A 17,452-nucleotide genomic window follows, 5' to 3' on the forward strand; every position below is an offset into this window, starting at 1 on the left:
GTGATCATGGAAAAGCAGGCTTTGGAGCTCTGCCCATCGTACCGAGCCTCCTACTGCTGTTTGCTGCATCGTACTCCTGGTTTCACTGCCAGGCGGCACAGGTTCAGGGGTCTTGCGAGAACCACTAGATATCACTTCAAGTACCTAACCCACAGGTGGTACCTGGTCGAGAAACACTGTGTTAGAGTTGAAGATTGTTATTAAGAATGTTTATATGCCACTGTTCAACCAAAAAGTTCACAAAGCGGTTTATGTAGCAAAATCAATCAGTTAATGGTTCCCAAAAGGCTCACAATCTACAGAGAGCTACAGAAGAGACACCATCAACAGCAACTGGAAAAAGCAGTCATGCTGGGATGCAATGGGCTCTCTCCATGCTAAATAGGAAAGTGTCTCCTGGTGTGGTGGGCTGCAACTCTGGGCATGCTGCCACTGTGGGCAGTGTCTTTCCTCTCCTTTTATAGGAAGAGGGGGGTGGCACAGAACGGTGTGGTATTTAGGCCAGAGTGGCTGCAACTCACAGACACTCTGGGTGCAATTCTGTGCCGCTCCTCCTTCATCAGGAGAAAGGTTGTTTGTTTTTTAAGAGGAAGAAGCTGGCAGAGATGCTGACTTCTTTCTCATTAAAAAAAACAACAGATAAAAGGGTGGGGGGTGAGGCTGGTACTGCTCCTGCAGGTATGGTGCCTGGGGCATTTGCACCCCTTGCACCCCCCAGGTACACCACTGGAGGACTCCACAGGTGTCTCTTAGCCAAATGCCTTTATGTCAGTGTTAACTGTGATCTATTGACGGTCAGCCTCTGGAACTGAAGAATAAATGGGCAACTGAAGGCTCAATCCTATCCAACTTTCCAGCACTGGTGGAGCTGCAAGGCAGACCCAAGGTAAGGGAACAAATGTTTCCATACCTTGAGGAGGCCTCTATGACTGACTCCCCACCACAGGATGCAGGGCACATCCCACTGGCACAGTTACACTGGCACTGGAAAACTGAATAGGACTGGACCCTGAGGCTACAATCCTAGCCACACTTACCTGGGAGCAAGCCCCATTGACTAGAATGGGACTTACTTCTGAGCAGACATGGATAGGCTTGGGCTCTCGCAGACCAATCCTATCCACACTTTCCTGGGAGTAAGCCCCATTGACTATAATGGGACTTACTTCTGAGTAGACATGGAAGCGTGGGCTCTCAGGTTGCAGTGGGGGGTGGAAACGGCCCAGCTGGGTGCCGCTTCTCAGCCTCGCTGCGCGCCCCGGGAGAGTTGCTGACGCCGCAGCGCCTTACCTGCCGGCTGACAGAGCGCAAGGTGGAGGGGTGGGAGAGACCCCCCCGCGCCCCAGCCCCGGGCTAGAAGAACGGCTGGCTGCCCGCCTGGAGCCTCCCCGATCCTCCTCCTCTCCCACCTGGGCTTGATTGGAAAAACAACTTCAAACGCAGCCAACCGCGGAGCCGGTGCCCGCCGTCGAGGAGGAGCGAGCGCCGCGGCAGCAGCCTATGGGAGAGGCGCGGAGCCGCGTTTGGGTTCAAACTCCGTATAAAGAGCGGGTGCGTCGCCTGCGCTCGCCCAGGAGCGCGTCCCCGGCAGGGCAGCCCAGGCCATGGCCAACCTGTCCCAGTGCCTGGACGATGCGCCCTGGCGAGGGCTCCGCGCCCGGGAGCCCAGCCCTGCCCAGGCAGCCTACAGCGAGGCGCAGCGCCTGGCGCTGGAGGAGCTGCTCGCCGGCGGGCGCCCGGCTCTGCGCGCCTTCCTGCGCAGGGAGAAGCTGCGCGCCTTCCTCTCCGAGCCCGAGATCCAGGCCATCCTGCAGGCGGTGGTGCCTGCCCCCGGAGCGGACGACGGCTCCGCCGCTGCTGCGGATCAGTCGCTGAGCGGCTCCTTGGACTGCTCCTCGGGCACTTACTTCCCCGTGCAGTCCGACGTCGAGCCGCCCCTGCTGGAGCTGGGCTGGCCGGCCTTCGCCAGCGGCTCTTTCCGGGGGCTCACCCGGGTGGAGACCCACTTCCAGCCCAGCTTCGGGGAAACTATCTACCCCTGCAAAGAAGCCGTGCGCAAGCAGATCCGATCGGCCAGGGAGGTGAGTGCGAGTCCTGCGTTGTTGGCCAGGGCAGCGCTCTTGGCTCAGGCTGCAATCCTGTGCACGCTTTCCTGGGAGTAAGCCCTGTTGAATGCAATGTGACTGACTTCTGAGTAGACATGCATATATTGGGCTCTAAGGCCAACCCTATCCACACTTTCCTGGGAACAAACCCTACTGAATTACTTCTGAGTAGACGTGCATAGGATTGTGCCTTCAGTGGGCTGCAGGGGCTGATTGGCAACACAATGGGGGTATGCTGACCCAGCAGCAAACCCAGCCTGCAGTCCTAGCCACACTTACCTGGGAGTAAGCCCCATTGACTGTAATGGGACCTGCATAGACATGCATAGGATTGGGCTGAAGTGTGTTCAAGCCTCCTCTTAGAGCCCAATCCTATGCATGTCTGCTCAGAAGTAAATCCCACTGTAGTCAATGGAATGGCTACCCGGAATGGCTACAAGAGGGACAGGCCACTTGCATGCCACAGTGAGACTCCCTTCAAAGCCTAGTGCTCTGCACCCCCTCTCTACTTATGCCACTGGTAGCTCTGCTGTTTATCAAAAGTCAGATTTGGGATTAACAGGACTGGTAAAGTACAAGTGGACAGTGGCTAAACAGTGATCATGTTGAATTGGATGACAGCAAGGGTTGTTTCGGGCTATACAAAAAAGATGTGCACACTTTCAGAACATATCTATGCCCTTTCTTTGCACTTCAGGGGATTTGGGCCAGTTCTCTTAAATCAAGTGGGGAGGATGGTCAGTGGCAGCACTAGGGTTTGTGTCACCCAGTATAGGAGGCTGGCATGTCACCCTCATGATGGAACTCCCCCCCCCCCATGTACTGGACAGGGCAACTTCTTGGGCAGTGGCATGTCAATGCACCATCACCCCGCCCCTACTGGTTTTGCTATAGAATAGATAGATAGATATTTAGATAGAATAGATATTTCAGTGCAGCTTGTTTCATTGCATTCAGCATGAAATTACGCACCCAATTACACACACCGCAGACACCCGCCTATAAGTCGACCCCACGAACAAGTTGAGGGCAGGTTTTGAGCCAACAATCATGGAATTTTCTATGACCCTCGGATAAGTCGGGGGTTAAACTTAGAGGGGTGTCTGACTATAGTTTTGTCTGATTTTACCCAAGGCCAGATCCTGAAAAATAACCTGCCACTAATTACCTAAGAACTGTAGTCTCTAATTTATTAAAAACACAGTAAAAGATCATAAGATACATTTTTATTCTTTTTAAAATTTTGGTCTTCACACTTTTTGTAAACACTGCCAGAGTAAGTGCACTGTAAACAACATACCAGTCATTCCCAACCTGATATTCATGTACTCCCAGGGACACTCAACAGGACCTCTAGGGGTACTTGGAAAAGAATGGAATAATGGCAGAAAAAGGCAGGCTGCGCTCCAAAATCAGAAGCAGGCTGCAGCAGAAGGAAGGAGATTAAAAGGTTAACTTTGGCTGGAATTTTCCAGTTACTGTAGAAAGGATCTCTGCCCTGCCTGCCTGCTGCCTGCCTGCTGCTTGAGAAACTTGGCCCCTGCCTGCCCTTGAGAAAGGAAATTTTTCAGAGTTGAAAGGCTTTGCTCTCTGATTGACCCGGAGATCAGGCGAAGTGAGAATTGGAGCTTGATTACTTGGCAGATTTCAGGTACTATACCCGAGTATCTATGGTAACATGATGGTATTAAAAAATACCAAGATTTAAAATTTTTTTGCTAGTAGTGGTGCCATCCCCCACCCTGTGCATGTCATCAGGTGTGGACCACACACCCCTAGTGACACCACTGAGGATGGCTCATCTGAACTGCCTATATGCATGTGCTGATAAATCAATGGTTTGGAATTCCTCAGATGCATGGGGAGAGCCAGGATGTGAGCGTGGGTGTGTGTTTAATTGTAGGCAGGGTCCTATTGGCCCAGAGTGAATAAAGTGAGACCCGTTCCAGAGTAAATTTCTTGTGTGGAAATACCCTCAGATTCTACATTATTCCAATTTCTATCTTATTGCATCCCGACAATACAATTCCCTTGCTGGTCCTTAGCAACTCTGCCTGTAAAATGGAATGGTTAGGAGATAACCCAAATCACATTTCGTGAGCTAGTATACATATCTTCTTAGGTACCACATCATTCCCTATGGAAAGGTGCAAAGCGGTTGTCTGAAAGCCTGCTTAGAGGGAAATAGACCTATCTTGGTTGCCATTCCTTCCCCTCCCTCCTTCCACTCCTGCCAAGAGCAAACCCAGCATCAAAGAAAGGTCAGGTGAGGAGAAGAACTTGAAAATGCATCTCCATTCTGCCCTAAAGCAGCAATTTGCATGAAGTATTACAGTGATACCAGTTACACAGGAGCTGAAGCTTTTGCATGGCTTTGAGAAACTCTGCGTATGTCAAATGAAATCCTCTTTAGATCAGGAGTTAATAATATGACTGTCTTCTCTTCCATCTCTCCTCTGTACTGAATCTAGAACTGCAAGTGGTCTATTCCACCAGGTGCTTTAGGTTTCTGATCTGTTAAGATCTATTATTTGATCTTTAGTTTTTTAAAATGTATGTGAGGCTCATTTTGAAACTGTCAAAAAAGGAGGAGCCTAATCCTGTCATGCCTCAAGAGCTGCCTTTGCTTATGGTCTGTAAAAGATCTGTTCATAATGTCCAGCCCTATAAATCTGCAGGCCAATTTGAATGGCGCAAGGACAGTTTGGCACTCTGTACTCCCTTGGAGTCGCAGTTATAGAGCTAGAGTTACTTGAGCTAGGGGACATCCACTAAAATTGAGTGGTAGGAGAGTTAGAACAGAGAAAAGATAATATTTCTTTACCCAGAGTGTAATTACTCCATGGAGCTACTTGCCATAGGATGTGGCGATGGCATCTGACGTAGATGCCTTTTTAAAGGGGATTGGACAGATTATGAATGAAAAGTCTATCACAGATTGCAGGCTATGAGAAGTAGGCTGTCTCAGAATACCAGGTGCAAGGGAGTGGCTACAGGATGCAAGTATCTTGTCTTGTATGCTCCCTAAGGCATCTGGTTGGCCAGTGTGAGATACAGGAAGTTGGACTAGATGGCCTTTGGCCTGATCCAGCAGGTCTCTTCTTATTTTCTTACTTAGCTGCTGGAGAGCTTGCACAGAGCACTGCAAAACTGCAACGTAACCACAAACTACAAGTTTCCTTTAGTCCATTTAAAATGTCTGGGCTTGAAGGCCATGGTCCAGCAGAGTACCTTGTTTACTGATATTGACCATTTCTTATACATCTAGAGGGAGGCTAGCATACTTGCATAATTTTTTCCATACTTTATTCATCATTATCTTAACGCAGAGCATAAAAAGATACCCTTCGTAAAAGTGATTAAACTCAGAATGCAAGATGAAAGGTAAGAGGAGGCGCTGCTGTTGGCAGGAGCTTAGCTGTGTCAAAAGAGGTGTGACTATTCTGGAGTTTTTTTTTCTCCTTCCCTTCCCATCCCTGTGAATTTGTGTGCTAGAGCTAAATTTAGACAAAACGGCTACAAATGCTGAAAAAGGAAACCACCTGAAAATGTATACTCCACAGGCATCCGTTTATTTATCTAAAATAGTTCTGTACCGCCTCTAAGTTCCTTCAAAGGAATGAATAATAATAGATGGGCTGGTCTGGGTAAGCCTTAAACACCTTGTGCTTTTTCTCCAGAAGAGGATGAGATGGATGTTGTTAAAACAAAGAATTCCAGTGAGTAACACTGCACTTGATCTGAAATATGGTCAAGCTTGATTATTTTGAATTAACAGGTGAAATGTACTCTTCCTTGTTGTGCTTGGTGCTTTCTCCCATCTGTTCTTGATTGCTCCCAATCCATTGATATTGGCAGTGCTGTAAAATAAGCCAGTATTGTGCCTGTATTATAAATAGAGCCATGTGGTGGGCACTGTGGCTGAGAGGAAGGGGCCAAACCGCACCCTGTACCAGGTGCTTAGTTTGACCTCTGTGTGCTAGTGGGTTTTGCTTTGTTCTGTTAATTCAGGGGTGTCCAAAGTTTTTGGCAGGAGGGCCACATCATCTCTCTAACACTGTGTTGGGGGCCAGGAAAAATAAAATTAATTTACATTTCAAATTTGAATAAATTTACAAAAATGAATGTATTAGAGATGGAACTTATATGAACGAATGAAGTTCTTGCAGTAGCTCAAGACCTATAAAAGGCCTTACGCAAAGCGAGGCCAGCCTTTCCTTAGCTGCCACTGCTGCATCACAGACGTGAAACAGCAAGTAGTGGAGGGAGCCCTCATCCCACAGCTCAGGTGAGAGGTCGAACAGTTGTCCTCATGCTGAGAGTAGTTGTGTTGGGCCAGCATGGGCTCCAGCAAGTCTCTGGACGGCCAGGGGCTCTAATGAGAGGGGACTGGGAGCTCTAATGAGGGGCCAGGGCCTCTAATGAGGCCAGGGGCTCTAATGAGGGGACTGGGAGCTCCCCGCGGGCCAGATTGAGAGCCCCCGAGGGCCGCAAGTGGCCCCCGGGCTGGGGTTTGGGCACCCCCTGTGTTAAATGGTTACAGATTAGCCGTTTGGAGAGTAAAATCCAGATTGAGTGACTTTAATCCTCTCCTTATGCTGCAGTCCTCATTTGGATCAAGCCATTTCCCCTGCCACAGGTCAAATGTATTTTATATAATATGTACTTTGGCTCAGTGACTCCCCTAAGGCCATGCCTGAGACTTGAAGCACATCTCCCCAGCTAGTAATTTCTCCACAACTAGTAATCATTGCACTGTATTGGTCTTTTCTTTCTGCTTTCCTGCAATGACACACACACACTTTTGGGGGATGCAGAGCCAGGAGCCATAACAGCTGGGACTTGGCCCTCTTGAGGAAGCCTACCGCTGCAGAGATTGAAGGCATCTGCTTATTAAGCATAAATGTGGCCACCTATTATTTTGGGGGGTCTGGTTCTCCATGGCTGCTGCTGCAGTCCTAGTGAGGCAGCAAGGCCCCCAGGTTCGTTGGGAAGATGGCTTTATACATCACTTCTTCCCCGCCCCGCCCCCTGTTTTTCTCTTAGCCACAGCCCTGAGTTCAAAGGGATGGGAACTGCTGAAACCATCAGTGGTTGCAGAATCATCAAGTGCAGTGTTTCTCAAACTGTGAATTGGAACCCACTAGGTGGGTTGCGAGCTGATTTCAGGTAGGCCCCATTCATTTAATTTTTAATATATTAGGCTTGATGCTAACATGGCATGTGACTGCATTGGGGAAATGTTACAGATCTGTACTTTGAACAGGCTCTTCTGTATATGCTTGTAACAATGATAGTAAATGGGACTTATTCCTGGGAAAGTGTGGGTAAGATTACAGCCTGGGATTGTTAAAATTTTTCCTGCTTGATGATATCACTTCCAGTCAGGGCATCACTTCCGGTGGGTCCTGACAGATTCGTGTTCTAAAAAGTGGGTCCCGATGCTAAAAGTGTGAGAACCACTGATCTAGTGAACTGCAGAGAGAAATCTGAAGAATATCTGGCCCCCAGCTGTCCCCTTCTTTTGGAGGAACAGAGCCAGGACCCGCATCAGTACTGGCTTTCATGGACTACAGTTGGTATTTTGGATTGTGAAGGCAAGAACCTCTCTGCCTCCAAAGCTGATCTTATTATTGTGAACTGCCCTGAGAATCATTATGGGTGAAAAGTAGCTTGCAGACAATCCTCCCTGTCTCTAGTACATCTTGAGCCATCTGCTAACCGGCTTCTAAATTTCTGAGCTCACTGGGAATCCTGTATCACACATCTGCTCTTGCCTCTTACGCCCTGTTTACAATAGTTACTCTTCAGCTCAGGTTGGCCATAACACACTAAGCTTTTACCTTACCAAATCAACCATCTTCAACTCTTGCATCTACCCTCGCTGTTTTCATCATTTCATGAATGTCTTGTCCTCCCAAGCCATTGAAATATGTACATAGCTGCTCAATAGTTGAAAAGTGAGCCTTGCGGACAAGATGGCAGGTAGCTTTATGCTTACATTAAAATAGAATTCTGGTTAAAGGACATCTGGCAGCACTATCCTGCATCATACAGTGAAACTATATTTGGTGTGGGAGAGGTTTAGTGACTTAATTCTTGAAATATTGGGTGGTAATCCTAACTAAGATTATTGAAATAGAGGTACCTGCAATCTTGTCTTGAGCCAATAATTAACAGTGGTTTCTGATGTTGGGTATGTCCTCATGATTAATGACTGCAAGGTGATTCAAACTGAGGAGGTGATTAACTGGTAGATATTCTTTTCCTGCAGAACATGGATATGCCTGTTCTGTTTCTTGCAAGACGAGACCAGTACAGTCAGTGGTAAGAAGCAAGGTTTTCTCCTTCCCTGTCATTGAGCCAAACAGTGACATGAGGGTGGGAAGAGCAGATTTGTTTGAATTTACCTTCAGTGATTAGTCTTGTCCATAATGCAAAGGAGGAGAATACCAGTGAAAATAGCAGAGACAGTACAAGAACATACCATCCCTGTTGCTACATGTGCTCATTTTTGTAGTGTAATTCTAACCCAATGCTATTGGTTTATTAGCGCTAGTGGTGAGTGATCATCAGGACTTTATTAGCATCAGTGATACTGTCATGTTGGGCATTAGGATGTCTTCAGCAGTCACATGGGTCTCATCACTAACAATCTGTGATTAAATGGCAGATTAAATTAAACAATCTGTGTTAAATGGCAGAGTGGACTTTTAGCCCAAGGGCAGTGAAGGTGTAGCCACCTTGGCTTCATTCCAAGAAGACAAGTCATTCCAAGAGGGCAAGTCAATATCGAATTGGGTTGGTACAACATTCTTTAAGGGTTTGGGGCAAATTCCCCAGGGGACTCCGCCTTGCTGCTGTCATACATGTTTATTGATACATGCAGTAGTTTTTTTAGTGGTCAGGGGTGCCCCTCCCCCAGTCCTGCCACCCATGTGTGCTCCATTGGAGCCAGATAGTGAGCAAAGTTCTGATGGACGATGGTGGTCATGATTTTTAACTTTAAGTACTATTTGTCACTGAATGTAGGACATAATCTTCCCTGGTCTTGGTGCCTTGCAGCCGGGGGGGGGGGCAGGGAGAGTGAAGTTCTGGGATAATGTCAACCCCAGCCTGGGCAGACAACTATTCCCAAGAAATGCCAATATCTCCACCTATTGCTTGCTCCCAGGAAACCTCTCTCCTTTCTTCCTCTGCTGTATATATGCAACGTTGGGCAGAAATGACTTAAATTGCTCTCACACTTCCCTTGGCCCTGCCTCCATGGGATCATTGCAAGGCTGACAACATCTTGTGCTTTCCTGGCACTCAGTGCTGGTGTCACTGCTGAGCTTGGGAAGATAGTGGCACTCACTCCTGCCAAGCTGAGCAGAACTTTTGCTGCTGTGATGGATCCCAGGATCAAAGAAGGGAAATAGTGTAAAGAACAGCAGCATCAAAACAATATGAATGTTCGCCAGTGAAGAAGTACTTTTTGATTTTCAGTGTTACAAAATGAGGTGAGTAACTTGGGCTTGACCGTGTCTAGCAGCAGCCCTTGTTCCAGGGTTTGTGTTCTTGGACCTCATCTAGTAGTCAGATCATCCTAGTAATCAACTTGTATTTGCTAACTCTTCCTTTTCTTTCAGTCACCTGTACTGGTGGTGGCCTCTGCTCCACCTAGAAACAGGTGGCCTGAAATAAGTAACCGTCTGACATCCAAGGTATAAACCTTCAGTCTGCTCTCCTAGTATTTCCAGCTGTTGGGCACCGCAACACCAACGATTTACAACTGATGTCCTGGCATTTCAAAATGCGAATGCAACTCTCAGTTTTGTGACTGTTGGCCTCTTGCTTATCCCATTGAAAATGATTCATTATGTGGCTGAACTATATCTGAACACTCATCTGTATAACTAGATGCAAGCAGAATATTATTGCTGTTTGCATGAAGACAAAGAAATCAAAGCCACAAACAGTACAAGTTGTTAGTGTATATTGGAATAATGTCACACCCATTGTGATCTTGGCCATCACTCCCACAGCTACAGGCACTGAGTTCTCATAGACATCTCCACTTGTTTGTCCTATGTGTTGATTAATATCCATTGAGGAAATAATACCCATATAGGAAATAGTATTCGTCTTGAAATTGCCACTGGGGTGGTGCTGGCGGCAGTGCCATATGAAGCACTCCTCTGTAAATTACAATTTAAATTACAATTGCTCTGATTGCTGGGGTAGGAGGGGGACACTGTGACATTTTAATCAGTCCAATACTACGGCCTACGTATGCCCCAGGTCATGATGAGATCGTAATCAGAGGATGTCTGATGAATGGCTTCCAACAAGAGCATTAGATTAAGATTTCAGTTTCCTATATTAGAGACTTGCAGAGCAGTCCCATGCTTGTTTGCTCAGAAGTAAACCATGCTGAGTTCAATGGGACTAACTCCCAGGTAAGTGTGTATAGGGCTGAAATAGGATAGGTAGTGTCTAGATGACTACCTTAAATGACCCAAGACTATGCTCAGAAGATGCTTGCTCCTTTGCTGAAACCAAGCACTTGGAGGTGTTGTAAGGAAACAATACCTGAGAGTTTTGGCTGCTGTAGTTTCGGACCACTGTCACTACCTGATTGTGATAACACATTTGTTGTTTGTCTGTAAGTCCAATATGCCTCATGCTACAGAATCAGACTTATAGAAGTGCATCCATTGCATTCATGCCTTTTGAGAGGTGCTGCTTTAATTACTCTGTTACTTTGTGTTAGGCCAGTAGTTCCCAGACTTTTAGCATCAAGACCCACTTTTTTAAACAGCACTCTTTTGGGACCCACCCAGCTTTGCAAGCCCCCCAAAAACATTTCACTTTACAAGCTGCTCAAGCCTCTGATTTTATCCTTTTTACTATGGTAAAAGACCAGATCACCTTCTGGAGCATTTGTTGTGCTCCATGTTTATTGCATTAGGTCCAGTCTGATGGCCTTGTGTTCCCATTTGCCTGGCCTTTAAAAGGAGCTAAGGCCCTTTTGCCTACTTGCAAGTAAATGTACATGTACTGCTCCGTTTTGGTTTCCATGGAGCTCAATACATTTTCCTTGTCAGCTATCAGCCTGTCAGTTTCACGACCCACCCAAAATTAGGTTGCAACCCACTGGTGGGTCCTGACCCACAGTTGGAAAACCACTGTTAGGCAAAATTATTTGGCTGTGAGTTCTTGAAAAAGAAAATGGTATAACCTAGGCCTCTGGCAAGATGCGAACTTCTGAATTTGCTTCTAGAATTTTCCAGAATTTATTATTCTCAGAAGAGGCTGCAGCAGTGGCTGGAATAGCCTGGTGTGACAACTTGTGAAGGAATGCTGTTTGGTCATGGTTTGGACATGTGACAAACACTAATTTGCCTTATGATGCTTTCATAAGGACATGCATATGCTAAGCAGTCTATTTTGAGACTGTTGGGACAAACTGGTACTCTTGATCTGTGTAAGGAAACATGGGAAGCCTGATAAAGAGTCACGATTATCTCTGGGCTCTTTCAGCAAACTACAGCCACCTGATCTTTGTACTTGACTGCAAACATATCAAAAAACAGTATTAATTATCCCCTCATTTTTTTTGCTTTTGGTGAAACTAGAAAAAAGTACATTGCATGTAGCTTGGTGCAAGTGAGGAGAGCTAATGCATACCTCATGTGTTTCATTGCACATAGAAAAAAAAACCACCTAAGTTCCCCCCCCCCCTTTAACCAACATATCTTCAGTTGGAAATGTGTGCCTACAACTGATCATCAGTGATTCTAACAACTTTTATATTGTTGATGGGGTGCTTTTGGAGAAGGAGGAGGAGAAGGCAACAATTCTGGCTTCATTGCTCTATCTCTGCCGATTCTGCAGTGCTTTCAAGTGACTTTTTAAAATCCAGAGAGTTTCTTCTCTTCTTGAAGAGGGGGAAATGCTGCTTGAGAGCTACAGTAAACAAATGATTCAGGTTCCTAAAATGCCAAGCAAGTATGAAATGGAACCTGTCTACAGAGTCCTCACCTATCAAATGTTTATGCCTAATAAAGGTTTTGTTGACTGTCTGAAACCTGTCATGATGCGCACACAGGAAATTCACAGAAGGGAACTGACCTTTGGCTGAAAGGCTAGACTGTTATTAGAAGTCAAGGTTTTTATTCATGTACTGTAATTGTTCTGGGATTGATTCCCTATAGCATAATATGTAATTAATTGGTGGCATTCACTGTCATAAGATGTGCCATACTTCCTATCTGCAATATTCATGTGATGCTGGCAAGTACGATAGAGTTTTTCTGCAGAGACTTGAGAGGCAATCTTTTTGCCTTGCATCACATTCATGATATGATCACCCTAGATCAGTGATGGCTAACCTAAGGCACGCGTGCCACAGAGGGCACGCGGGAGGTTGTTGGTGGGCACTCGAAGCCATCGCCCCAGCTGCCAGGCGCAAGCCTCTGCTCGCCTCCCCTGGAAGGCGCCAGCAGCCGGGAGCAGGGAGGGGCAAGGCCAACGGGGGAGGGGAGGAACAGACAGCAGGGGGAAGAGCCAGGCTGCTGGGGAGGAGTCACCCCCAGCAGCCCAATGGGAGCGCTTCCTCCCTCCCCTGTTTGGGGTAAGGCGTGTGGGGTGGGCTCAGCAAAGCTGCTGCTGCTTGGGGCTTGCTCCAAGGAAAGCGTGGCTGGGATTGCAGCCTCAGAGCCCAATCCTACTGTAGGATTGCATGTCTACTCAGAAGTAAGTTCACTGTAGTCAGTGGGGCTTACTCCCAGGAAAGTGAGGGTAGGATTGCAGCCCTAGTCAAAAGGGGGGGGGGTGCTAGTAGTTTAAGAGCCCAAGCCCATGCCCATGCATGTCTACTCAGAAGGAAGTCCCATTAGAGTCATTGGGGCTTGCTCCCAGGAAAGTGTGGCTGGGATTGCAGCCTGAGAGCCCACTCCTATGCATGTCTACTCAGAAGTAAGTCCCATTAGAGTCAATGAGGCTTACTCCTAGGAAAGAGTGGCTGGGACTGCAGCCTTAGAGCCCACTTCTGTGGATGGGTCTTTTTAAAAAAATATATTTCCTTGTTTGAGAAAATGAGCAGTGACAAGGTCCTGCGGCCACCCCCTCCCTGACAATAGTTCTTTGCCCAGCATGTAATTAGTCTGTGGAACTCTTTGCCATAGGAAGCAATGATGACAACTTGCCTAGATGCCTTTAAGAAGGGATTGGACAAATTTCTAGAGGAAAAGTTCATTAAGGGTTACGAATAATAGTGGGTAAAAGATGTTAATGTATGAGTTGTTTTTTCTAAACTAAAACCTCAATATTCAGGTTAAATTGCCGTGTTGGCACTTTGTGATAAATAAGTGGGTTTTGGGTTGCATTTTGGGCACTCGGTCTCTAAAAGGTTAGCCATCACTGCCCTAGATGCTTGTTTCTGCCTGTGTTGTAGATGAATGTTACATTGAATGTAGATGAATGTAAAATGGCTGGGGCCAGATGCACTAGACTAGATCCCACTTTTCATCTGGAATACCTGAGTTATATGCAAATTCTAAGCCATTCTTTGATTATATGTATTTAAAATCTGAGTACAGTATCTAGCTTCCCAGCTCATAACATGTTCTCAAAGCCACGTACAGAAAGCGGAAAAGTAGAAACAGCCTAATCAAAATAGAGTAAAATCAATTTGTGTATGCATTTAAAGCCAGCGGTTATTTTATACCACAAATGGCTATCTCATTGAAACTTTCTCAGTCACCCTCTGAAAAACTCATGAGCACCCTGGCCAGGCAGATCTTGAATTTCTCAGAGGACTGTAGCCACCTGCTTAGCTTTGGAAGACCGTGTACATAATGGGGGACTTGATCTCTGAGGACACAGGAACACATGTGGAAGAAAATGTCCTCTAGATCAGTGCTTCTCAAACTGTGGGTTTTCAAACTGTGGACCCACCAGGTGGGTCGCAAGCCAATATCAGGTGGGTCCCCATTCATTTCAATGTTTTATTTTTAATATATTCGATTTGTTGCTACCATGGTATGTGAATGCATTTGCGGAAATGTTAGGCTTGTACTTTTAACAAGCTACTATGTATATTCTTTTAACAATGATAGTAAATGGGACTTACTCCTGGGTAGCCCCTGGTATTTACTCTTTTCCCCTTTATTCAATCATAGAATATAGCTGGTTCTTGTGGTCTAATTTTCCCAATGGTGATTTTAGAATGTCTTCAGCTGTGAACACCAACTATGCTAGATCTAGAAGATGTAAAGCAGAATAAGGTTGCAGGCTCCTATACTAGTAAGACTGCACCAGTTCAGGGTACAGGCAGTGGCATCGCTAGGGAGGTGCAGGGGGTGCAAACTGCACCGGGTGACATGCATGGGTGGGTAACACCACAAGTTACTAAAATGGTGGTTTGTAGGAGTAATACCATCATGTTCAATACCATTCGACGCATAATTTACAGCAGAATGCAATTAAAAAAAAAAAAAACTGAGTAAAATATCTCCATTCTATCAAAAGCTATGGCCAAAAAATTAGAAAACAAAAATGCAACTGTCCGATGTAACAAAAAGGGAAATTTCCTTAATTCAAAACAAACCAATGACACTGATTGTTTGAAGAGCCAATGAGATATTACTAGACACAGCATGGTACCAATAAGGTGTTAGTAATGTGACACCCTTGGGGGGGGGTGACACCACTAGTGACCAAAATTGCTAAAACCATGGTTTGTAGGAATAATACCATCATGTTTTATACCATTCAATGTGTAATTTACAGTAGAATGCAATGAAAAAAGCTGTTTTGAAATATCTTTGTTCTATCGAGAGGTATTGCCATAAAACATACATCACCATGCCCACCACGTGGGGTTGCCCCACCCACTGCATGGGAGGAGGTCCATCATAGGGATGACATGCCCCCACACACCAGGTGATGCAAACCCTAGTCTGGGTACAGGTGAGAAGTAATACTGTTGAATGTACCCCTATGTTTAACTTCTTGAAATATGAGGCTAAAACCTTTATTCCCTACCATGCTAGCTTTCTTCTGGCAGGGTGTTTTAATGTGGATGGGTGTTTTAATTTGGGAGGGAGTTCTTTTGGTGTTGAAATGCCCCTTCTGTTGGCGGTCATGGCACAGTTGCTTCTCACTTCAACCACTACATATGTGAATTAGAATTAGTCTGAGCTCTGTGCGGGTATTACATGTGCTGTGTACAAGTGGGAAAAGTGGGACAATGCTGGCTATCTGTGGTCCCTAGTCGTGCCCCTTGGTATCCCTGTGTTCCGTGCTTGTATGCGAAAGCAAGCAAAATTGTGGGGAGAAACTCTCTCTGTGCATCAGTGCTTGCCTTTGTAGACTAGAAGAACAGATGGGGTGGATGAAACTACGGTATGTGGTTTCAGTGACTAGTAGGGTGTAGAATGGTGCATTGTGCCCTCTTGATGAGGCAGCTTCATCAGAAGTCTATCTGACAATTTGAATGAAAGGACTGAGATATGGAATGGAGAGCTGCGCAGTCTCGTGAGTTGCAGGGAGAAACTTTCAGCTTGAGGTCATTCACGGTCCAGCCAGAGGGAAGGGTGTCAGCCATCAAACAACATAATTGGAGATTGAGTGAGATGTCACTGATCAAATAGTAGCAGCTTAATTTTTGCTTAGTGACAGGTGAGTCAATATTTGAGCTTTTCATTTAGCCTTGGGACTTCTATTCAGTGCCTGATGACGCTGGCAGAAACACCCCAAAGCCACAAATTTCATCTTACCTGCCATTTGGTCGTCTTGTTACTCTTGTCAATGTGAACCAGAGACAAGTGTAGGTTCTAGTCCAGAGTAACCAGTTGTAACGGAGCACATGGCTCCTGTATCTCCTTAATCATTGTGAAGGCAAACTAATTCTAGCTGGTGAAGCTTTACATACCCCTGCCTTACAAAACCTGCCTATTGAAATAGCCTGTTTCACTCTTAAAGGGGAAAGGAACCCACTCCTCCTTTGCAGTTTGCTCCATTTCCAAAATACTCATGGACCTTGACAAAGTTCCAAATATTCTAGGACCCAAATTGGCCATGGTTTTGTTGTTGTTGTTTTCCAACTGATCAAAAATACAGTCTGAGCAACTGGGGGGGGGGGACGGGACTAGATTGTGTTTTATAAGGCTTCTGGGTCACTTTTCCAGTCTTGTGCAGGATGCTCAAAGTAACGTAAAACCAACAATATCCATATGTACCATTTTACAACACAATAACCACACAGTAAGAACACTGTACAGAAATAATGTGGGATCCATTGTTCAAAGCACTGCAACATCCTTGCTCTGAAATATTTAACTTTCTTTCAAAAAAATATAGAGACTGCTGTGCAAGTAGATTTGTGTACCTAGCTGAGCTCTGAACTCTCTTATTAATTGAACAGCTAGCTCTCCATACTGCAAAGCAAAAGGCATTTGAAAGTTGGCTGTGTGAGTCTTTTCAAAAGGGAATATTAGCACCATCCAAGATATTGTAGGTGCTTGTGTTTTGAGAAAGGGATGGTGAGCTGTTGGCTGCTCTCATAGGTCATCAATTGCCGGAGCTAGAAGGAGGAGAAGAGGCCACATTTCCTCCTCCATCCAAACCACAATGAGGAGAGCCCTGCTCCCCAGGGACATGATATTTCTGGTGGCAACAATCAGGGGATATTCCCCCTAGAACTGATGTGTGCAATGTGCCAAATCTAGTGGAATCTACTCCAAAGGGGTGATATGAAAGGGAATTGTCCTTTTGAGGTTGCCCTTTCAGAGACAACATGAGGGCAAAGGTCACCTCCTTCCATATGGCTATGGACTTGACTGTGTCAAGCATCAAGAATTTGCATATTCTTCCCCATTCATCCTTACTGCCACTTTTCCCTGTTTCCCACTGTCTTTTAGATTGTGAGCCCTTTAGGATAGGGAATCATCTCATACCCTTATTTTGAAAACCACTTGGAGAGAACCTTGTATAAGAGCAGTATACCTTTTTTAACTACATTGAATAGATAAAACATTGCCTGTCGCTTTTAAACAGCTAGAAACATGTAACAACTACAAGAGTGGCTGAGTGCAGACATGATTGTTGCAATTATTTATCTCTTTGTGGGAAGTCCGTACTTTCCCATAGGGTCATTTAGACCCCTGAATTGATTCAACAAGGGGCATTTTCAAGATGCAGAATTCAATCAATATGGGTTGTCAATCTGTTGGTGTCGGACATCTCTAGTCCAGCCATTTTCAACCACTGTGCCATGCACACTGGTGCTCTGTGAGTGGTCCACAGGAGTGCCACAGGAATTTGGGGGTAGGTTATTTATTAGTAGGGCCAATGGGGGA

The 17,452-nt window shown here is 45.8% G+C and overlaps 1 protein-coding gene across 1 annotated transcript in view; it reads left to right on the top strand.

Moving 5' to 3' along the window:
* The first annotated feature begins 1,604 nt into the window (after nucleotides 1–1,604).
* The window catches only part of LOC136649220 (protein FAM83D-like), a 28,977-nt gene continuing 13,129 nt past the window's right edge, over nucleotides 1,605–17,452 (top strand). The window contains exon 1 of the mRNA XM_066625682.1: nucleotides 1,605–2,081. Within this exon, the coding sequence (XP_066481779.1) occupies nucleotides 1,605–2,081 (477 nt within the window). The remainder of the gene's footprint in view (nucleotides 2,082–17,452) is intronic.

Source organism: Tiliqua scincoides, chromosome 4 (genome assembly GCF_035046505.1).
Source record: "Tiliqua scincoides isolate rTilSci1 chromosome 4, rTilSci1.hap2, whole genome shotgun sequence".
Classification (NCBI taxonomy): domain Eukaryota; kingdom Metazoa; phylum Chordata; class Lepidosauria; order Squamata; family Scincidae; genus Tiliqua; species Tiliqua scincoides.